The sequence below is a fragment of the Sceloporus undulatus genome, chromosome 4 (genome assembly GCF_019175285.1).
Source record: "Sceloporus undulatus isolate JIND9_A2432 ecotype Alabama chromosome 4, SceUnd_v1.1, whole genome shotgun sequence".
Taxonomy (NCBI): domain Eukaryota; kingdom Metazoa; phylum Chordata; class Lepidosauria; order Squamata; family Phrynosomatidae; genus Sceloporus; species Sceloporus undulatus.
In genome coordinates, this window is record NC_056525.1 from 47125662 (window position 1) to 47134782 (window position 9121).

General features: G+C 39.9%; 1 protein-coding gene across 1 annotated transcript in view; it reads right to left on the reverse strand.

Moving 5' to 3' along the window:
• PKP1 (plakophilin 1) overlaps nucleotides 1–9121 on the reverse strand; it is a 60365-nt gene that overhangs the window by 48095 nt on the left and 3149 nt on the right. The window contains exon 2 of the mRNA XM_042465077.1: nucleotides 1029–1126. Within this exon, the coding sequence (XP_042321011.1) occupies nucleotides 1029–1126 (98 nt within the window). The remainder of the gene's footprint in view (nucleotides 1–1028; nucleotides 1127–9121) is intronic.

Here is a 9121-nt window from a genome sequence, read left to right on the forward strand (position 1 = left end):
CAGATGCGCACCTCCGACACCCCGGGAGGAGGCCGCCCGGCAGAAGGCGCAGCTCTGGCAGCGACGGTGGTGGTCCGGTGAGGAGGCAGGAGGGGGCGTGTCAGGGAGGGTCCGGTTGCCCGGCGTTTATACCCGCCGCTCTCACCTGGCGGGCTCCTCCCTGGCTTCCCTCCAGGTGTCCCTTAAAGGCCCCGCACACAACTGGCTGCCAAACGCCAAAGCCAGTAACAGCGCCAAGAGTCCCAAAAGAGTCCCGCTGCGGTGCTCCTCAGTCCGTGGGCGGCACTCCTGGGGCGGTGCACAGATGCGCACCTCCGACACCCCGGGAGGAGGCCGCCCGGCAGAAGGCGCAGCTCTGGCAGCTATAGTTTAAAATTTATGCTCAGTTTATTTTCTCTTGCGGTTTCAGTCTGGGCCAGGCTCTGCCCAAGTGTACTGGTTCTGCACATTCCTCATGAAACATAAGCATGTCTGAATAGATAACTGAGATCTTAGTAGATGGTTATGATTAATTTGCATCACCTTCTCAATATGTTAATGCACTAACCCTGTTAACAACTTCCCCACCAATTAGTTCTTAAGCAGCTACTGATTAGCAAGAATAATCTATTGACTGACATAACAAATAGAATAATCTCATTTTTGTTTCAACAGAGCCACTACATTTTTAGAGATAAAACTGAAATGTTTGCTTTATGGATTGTTTTATACCAAAAAAAAAAAAAAAAAAAAAAGAAAGAAAGAAAGAAAAGAAATCAATCATTCATTTATTGTCAGAGACTAAATATAAAATAAAGTGCTTAAAATTCACAAAAATACACACAAATACAACTAAATACAGCTAAAATTAATAGAACACTAAATACAGATACTGTTTCTGTCTAAATCCCTACAATTAAAAGCTGAGGAAGATAAAAATGTTAAAATTTGACAGCTAAGACTAATATTTGTTGTTGTTTTTTAAGAGAGAGAAATCCACATCACTATTTCTTTCCAATACAATGTCTTGGGTCATAGAGTAAACTTACCGCATTGCCCCAGTTATTTCCTGTGTGGGCTTTGGCATAGTAGCTTCCACGGGCTGTTCCATAACTGTAACCATCAGCTACACCATCATAAATGGAACCTGTAAATGGAGCAAAAGTATTAGATTGAGGGAAAAGTTAGATATGCATTTTGAGGCCAGGAGAATATCTAATTCTTTCAGTGAAATAAATCTCCCTTTCCCAATCATAACGTAAGTTAAAAAAAATGATAGAGTCAATGGACATCAAGAAGACAGCTGCTTTCTCATGAAATATTTCTGTATTAAATGTAAAGCCTGAGCTGCTATTGACAAACAAAAGCTCATAAGACTCATATGGCGTAAAGACAAAAATATTTTAAAATACAGTACGTAGAATACAAAGTACTGAATCTCAATTCAGAAATTAAATTTTGCTAGGTACTTAAAGTGTGAAGGATGTCATTTTAAAACAGACAAATGAAAGTTTCATTGTTAGATAACTCATTCAACTTGCCATTCAGTACATGCCAAATGATCATTATTTGTTTACATAACAATATGTTGGATGTCAGAAGGAAACATTCCAATATAATTCCAAGAGAGACTTCTCTTGTCAAGGTCAGTCATGTCAAATCCAACTTTCCAAGTGTTGCTGTTGACAAAATAATCTGGGATCAATATGCTAATTGCATTTAGGCTGAGAAATACAATTGCTAGCTATATAATGCTCCACCCAACAGTATAAATTGTATCCCTTTCTTCACCTTGTTAGTAAACAGCATGGAAATATCCCACTACGTGGCTGACTGGCATCAATAAAGATAATAGAGCCTAGGGTGGGGGAAGCTCAGGTTTGCTTTCGCTCACATTCAGATTTTAAAAAACAACAACCCTTAAATTCTTCTCATGCCAAATATGAAGAAATACATGGGTTCTTCAGAAATGAAATGAAACAGCCCTTCCATTGTCTAATTTCACAGATACAGCTATTACTAACATGAACAAACCATGTGATACCTGCCTACTGCACAGTTGTTAAAGATAAAAAATAAAAAAAGATAAAGATAAAGATAAAAAATGGAAGTAGCAATCCTAATTCAGCAGCACTAACATAGAAAAATGAAGAATTCAAACTCAGATTTTTAAGAATTAAGGCCAGGATTGCTGTCTTCAACAACAAGATCACAGGTTATCAGATCCTGATATGGAACTAAGAAGGCAACAGAATAACTACACAAAGAAGTCTAGAAAAAGTTGTGTTTTCCAAGACATCCGCTGATTGTGAATGTGACAACAGAGATACTCAAAACATGAATCGAAGAAACTGAAAAGCACTTGCAATAACAAGTGATGACTAGATATGTATTCTTCCTGAGTAATAACCATCAGACACAAGATTCAATTATTGCAATTGGAATCAGTTAATTGCCACATCTGGGTGTTCTATGGATATTATATATACAGTCATTGTTGTTGTTATTGTTGCCAAAGGAGAAGGTGTGTTAAAACAGGTATGGCTATCATATATTATAGGTCAAAGTCCTATTGGTGCAAGATGTAAGAGCCAGGATCTCTGTCAGCAGAATTCTCAACTACATGTGACAAATTCCACAGAATAACCATGTAAGCTTGTAGGGATGGGGGGGGGGGGGGAGTCCTGTAATACCTTAATACTATGAGTCTTATTGCATGTGAAAACAAAGCAGAAGCAGAGCCAGAGAATAGTGCCTTTTCTCCGTGCCTTACTGCATGACCTCATAGTCCTTCAGTTCTCTTCCCATGGGAGACAGTTGTAAAAGCATTTCTTTTATTGAGGTGATTTTTCCATCTAGAAAAAAAGACTCATCTTTACAACCATCTCCTGCAGGAAGAGAACTGAAGTGCTATGGCATCATATGGTAAGGCATGTATAGAAAGCCATTACTCTCCAGCTCTGTTTCGGCTTAGTTATCTCATGCAATAAACTTCTAAATGATCAAAGGTGGCAGTGATGCAATCCACTTTCATCTTGTAAAATGAATTGACTAGTGATTTGAATAAGCATATATTCTGCAATAGTGCAAAAAAAAAAAAAAAAGTCTGTAGGATAATATGTCATGCCAAAGTCCCCAGCTGTAGTTTAGAATTTTGTTAATGGTCATGGCATGCAACAAATGCTTCACAGGAAGCATACATGAAGTCAGAGGCTGACCATGGCCACTGACTGACAAGGAATCAAATAAGGAATGGAGGAGATACCTTGACTATGAGTTTGAGCTACAGTCCTACAACCACGTACCTGGGAGTTACCCCAATGAACTCAACGGACTAATTTCTGAGTTGACATGTAAAGGACCACAAAGTTAATCTCTGCTCATTAGCACTATTGGCCATTTCATTAAAAAAAATCTAGAAGAAAGGTCTTCAATCTGTAGCCTAAAGTTAAACCAACACAAAGAATTAGGATTTACTAGAATGTATATATAAGACAGTCCTACCAAGTTGTCAATAACTGATTTTATACTTCTGAAGCAGAAATTGTGTATTTGCTGTTTTAGAGAAGTGTATTGAACAGGAAGCAAGTATGAGAATATTAGCATGGGATCTATGGAAGAAAGAGTTAACTGGATACTGCACATACCTTTGTGCAGTTAAGCAAATTATAAATAAGATGCATTCAACAATTATTCAGATCTTTTGTGTACCTCTTATTGATACAAAGATGCTTGTGTTTTAATGAGGTTTATGATGAGCAATTAAGTCAGCCCTTACCTTTTTTATGGGTGTTGCCCAAACCTACCATACCAATTGTAGATTTAACGGGACATCCATAAAAGCCTGTGCTGTGTTGTGTTGTGAGGGTTTCTCTGTATTATAGCTTTGAGAACTTCCTCTCATGCATCAGTCATACTCTCCAGCTATAAATCTGCCAAGAGGGCAGAATACACGGAATGGCTGACATTGCTGTTGGTTGTAGTTGTTGTTGCTGTGTTCCATCATTTTAAGTTCAGTACTGGATTCTTCATCATCATCATCATCATAATCATCAAATGCAACTTCTAATTGCTTTTTATATTATGCACTTGTCCTCTGGTTGAGGGCATTGCAACAGCCAAGAGCAGAGTGGCCTTGCCAGGGGAAGGACAACTGGGTTTCATTACAGGCTTAGCAAGATTCCTCAGTCCTCAGCACTTTTGTACAGGTTTGTTGAACCTATGTTATTTAGTTCTATGAGAACAAGAAAAACCCTGTTGAAATTAGAAATGCTACATATGGTGTTGTCTTTCCTGGCTGTGGCTTTAGGGCACATGATGTAATCACTTTGCTGTATCTAACCAGGTCTGGCTTTAGTCAGTGCCAAGAACAAAGATGCCTGAGAACTCTACATGCAACCTTTCTTGAGATGGTGGACAAAAGTATAATTAAATACATAAAGCACCCAAATTCAAATTCAGATAGCTTAAATTTATGTGGCAACTGTGTGTTTATCTGAGTTGGAAACAATGATTCTAAAGTATGTTTGCTATAGTAAATTTATGTAATGTAAAAGGGAAATGTACACCTTCAAATAAACAGTGGGTACATGCCAGGGACCAATGTTCCATTGCAGCTCCTGGTGCATATCACCAAATGCTTAGATAAACACTTCCAACACAGTGTATACTGTATATTTACATGGCAAATATTGGTACATCTGTAACAAACATAGTTACTACTTTACTCGTGAAGTGGTTCTGAGACAGGGAACTAACTTACTGTCCTTGAAAAAATTGCTGTCTCTTTACCTGATTTACCACACAGAGTTGTTGTGAGCAAGAGTTAAAATACTTCTTTGAGCACACTGCTGAAAAAACGGTCAAGAAACCCACCAAGCATTATCCTGGTAAGGAATGAATGTGTCAGGTGGGATACAGACTGCCCCTTTGGGGCGGCCTGCACCCGCCCCTTTCCCCAACGGATCGATGCCTCAGCGGCCACAGTGGCAGCCCCAGAGGCCCTGATCCGCTGCTTTTCCAGGCCTTGGGGAAGCAGCAAAACACCGCTTTCCCACGGCCTGGAAAGGGGTGTCCTTGAGGCTTCATGCCCCAAGAACACCCCAACAGCGGCAGGGAAAGGGACTGGAGCATGGCTTTGGCGTGGCTTCTGGCCTCTTAGGATGCATGTATAATTTAAACAGCATATCTCCAAAGTGACCCGAAGAAGCTTTATTTTGGCCTGTTTGTATGGGCCCATTGCCACATTAGTCTGGAATATCAGAATGCAAAAGGATCTTGTAACAGCTTTGAGAGTAAGTGAGGGAAAGACAATGTAGCATAGCTTTCCCAGAGTTGGTCTACTTCCTGAGATGAATGGGATCAATTATGCTTTGACCTACTGTGTACTTTCTAAGCATATTGCCCCAATGCAACAATTTTTAATGGATATCCAGCTCTTTATTGCTTCTGTGGGAAGTGAGTAGGATCAAAAGGCTAATGTACGAAACAGCATTATCCCATCCCATGATTCTGTTTGGAACCAGGTGTTATACAACCAGGTTATCCTTACAAACTACCACTTATAAATTTCTTTGCCCTAGCCCATTGGAAATAATTTTACAAGGTAACATTCTTTTGTTCTGTCATGCTATAATTATACACTGGTCTTTCTGTTCATTTTGTCAGGCCTTCACATGTAATCAAATAGGTCTCATGCATACCTGAAGCTTTGAGTCCTCACAGGAGAAATTATCATGACCTGCTTGTTGAAGAACTCTGACCATAAGTCCCTAGGATGCAGCAAGGCAGACCTTCTTTCCCATGCAGGTACGACCAATGAGAACTACATTCACAATCATATTACTTGTGGGCAATATACAATCATGCTCCCCCAAAAGAACAAGAATCCCATTTTTGTAGCATTTACATTTGGTGCAAATATTGGTCTACTCTATTCACCCAATCAGTTAGAGATGCCAGAACTGAATTAGACACCAAAATGTCTTATGGCCAAAAGGTTCTCCATTCACTTGAGTGGAAGGGGGTAACCATACACATGCAGAAAGATAAATAGGCAGTGATGTCATCTCCACTGAAATGAATAAGGAAGCCTAGGGTTGCTCAGACCCTGCCAGAGTTGAAGAATACCAAACCTGATGAAATTCCAAAGAAATTCCAGACAATTCTGCTAATATAAAGTAAAAAGCTTTCATGGCCGGAATCCATAGTTTTTTGTGGGGTTTTCAGGCTATGTAGCCATGTTCTGGAAGAGTTTATTCCTGATGTTTTGCTAGCATCTGTGGCTGGCATCTTCATAGAAATCTCTGAAGTCGCCAGCCACAGATGCTGGTGAAACATCAGGAATAAACTCTTCCAAAGCATGGCCTCATAGCTAAAAAAAACTCCACATAGTTCTGCTAATAGTTTACCATTACAGAACATTATTGTTTGTTATTAACTGCCCTCAGGGCAATCTCTACTCATGGTAACCATGTAGATGACATCTCTCCAAGACTCCTGTCTTCCATTGCTCTGCTTAAGTTTTCCAGACTCATGTCCACGACTGCCCTGACTGAGTGTAGCATGCATCAGGGACGTAGCCGGCGGAGGGTCCTTGGGGTCTGGACCCCCCCCCCCCCCCTAAAAAACTAGCTACGTCCCTGAGTACATTTAACAGACATATGATGAGCATATGACCTGGTACACACTTCAGAAAGACATAGTTATAATTAATTCATTCCTCAGTCTTTATGTTGTGCATTAGTACTATATTATATATTTTATTTATTACTTATTATTACTAAAATTTACATAAAGGACATTGTGCTTTTGAAAGCTTTCTGAAAATGCAGCAATGAGGAAAAGATTTTGTTTAACTGTTAATTTGTCCGTTAAGGGGAAAAAACTTTTATAAATCAATACCATATTGTAAGAAGACTGTAACCACTACATTAGATTTGTTTGCTGTTATGTGGCTTCAAATAATTTCCAACTTATGGCAACCCTAGAGCAACCCTACCACAGGGTTTTTCTGGGGCTGGGAATGTGTGACCCGTCTAAGGTCACTCAGTGGGTTCCACTCAGAAATGTGTACAGAATATTACTTCAGAGGGAAAGTTAGTGTACAGTTTAAATGTAAAGTTTGTATAGTTTAAAAAAAACCCCAGCAAAAATGGGTCTTATGTACTAATAATAATATATGCATCAATGACAGACTTGAAGAAGACTGATCCATCCATCAAAACACATTTGCAAATACTGTTGAGATACATTTGAAATGTCAAGCTGATACATTCAATATCACATCTATTTTTTGTAGACATGGCCAGCCTAATTAGTTCCACAAAGCCTTTATCCATCAAATCCGTTATGACTTATGATGGACGATTTTATAAAACTGAAAAATCATAGGCCTAGTCTATAGAAGTTTCTGTTATAGCAGCATCTTAGAAGGTTCATTTTAAGATGTTTCTCTCTGTGGCAGGGAGATCTGTCTTTCTTTTCCCCAGTACTATTTGAAAAGCAGCCTTGGAAAGCTGTTGTTCAGAGCAGAATTTACAATATGTTCCTACCCACCCCCACTCCAGTTTATTTGCCACCTATTAGTGAAAAGAATACAGAATTTAACCAAAGGGAGAAAAGTAGGTAGGGGAGTGTGAAGTTATTTTTTTGCATATTAACTCCCCCATTATCTCTTTTTTTCTAGATGAGAAAGCAGTTTGAATGTCACCTTTCAGTAGATAAACAATGGATGGAACTGGTTAAGCAACCCTTCTTCCTACCCCCCTTCTACTCATTAATATAGTCGTCCAGGGCTGCTTTTCATTAAAAAGCACAGTAGAAAAGAACCATGCAAATCTATGTGAACTCTACTTTCACTCTAAGAGACACGGGGGCAATAAAGCAGAATAGCACCAGGATAACAGTGCCTTTGGTTTGCACCTCCTGGCTCCTGCATGTCATTGCTGTTCCGTTGTTATAGAATAAAAGTTGTAGATGTGTGTTTTTTCACGCACAGAAATTTATTATTTTATTCATTTATATCCTACCTTTCTCCCACTACAGGGACTCAAGCTGGTAATGTTCTCCATTAATGCTTCTGACATGCTATGAATGCCCATTTAGAGGTACAACAGTGCTTTTGTGCTGATTTTCATCGAGGTAGTCAGTGGGCATGCTTTGGATAGGGGAAGATACAGTGATCAGTCACTGCAATGCTGCTATGGCAGGGTGTTTTAATGCCTTTCCCCGTCACTCACTCACTCACTTCCAGTGCAAAGCCTCTTCATCACCCACACATGTATACACAGATTCCCCCCACTCTCTAGTTCTGCCTCTCCCTCTTCCTCTCCTTCCCTCTCTCTCTCTCTCTCACACACACAGATCTCCCCTGTTGCTTGCTTGGCTCCAATACAAAACCTCTGCCACACACACACACACATCTCATCTGTGTGTGTGTGTTCTGATGCAAAATGTCTGCTTCACTCACACATCCACACACAGATGCATGTAGATCCCCCCTCTCAGATCTGATGCAAAGCCTATGCCTCACTCATACACATAGACACACAGAGTGATTTCCCCCTTGGCGGTGGAAGGCTGAGAACTTTTTAAAAAGTTCCACCTCCCAAGCACAGTGTGTACGCCAAACAACGAAAAGGTATGGGGTGGCAAGCATTGCGTATGGAAGCACATTAGCGCCAACAGACTCAATGGTTCTGGAAGTGTGAAAGGTAAGAGGGTAAACTAGGTTTGTTCCCATTTTTGCAGAAAATACAATAATAGATGGACAGGAGCCTTGTGCGATAAGGTCCTAAGGTGTTACATCAAAAGCTATACCCTTTAGACCTCTCCTTCCCACCCCAGAACCAATGCTGAGAATGCTTGATATTTGATGCTGTCTGCAGCCACCCATGACAGCTCTCAGTACAGTAAGCAGACTGGTACAAGCTTTTCAAAGACAATCAAGGTTCTAAAGGACAATTTAGATTATTTTCCAATCTTGGGACCAATATATTTGTTGAAGAATAGTGTTGCGTGAATAGGCATGGAATATTCTATTTCTAAAGTGTTTAAAATAAATGGATGTTACAATAAATACAATAAATAAATGTTGTGCCAATCTAAGTGCATAACAGACCGCAAACAAACATGTCATGCT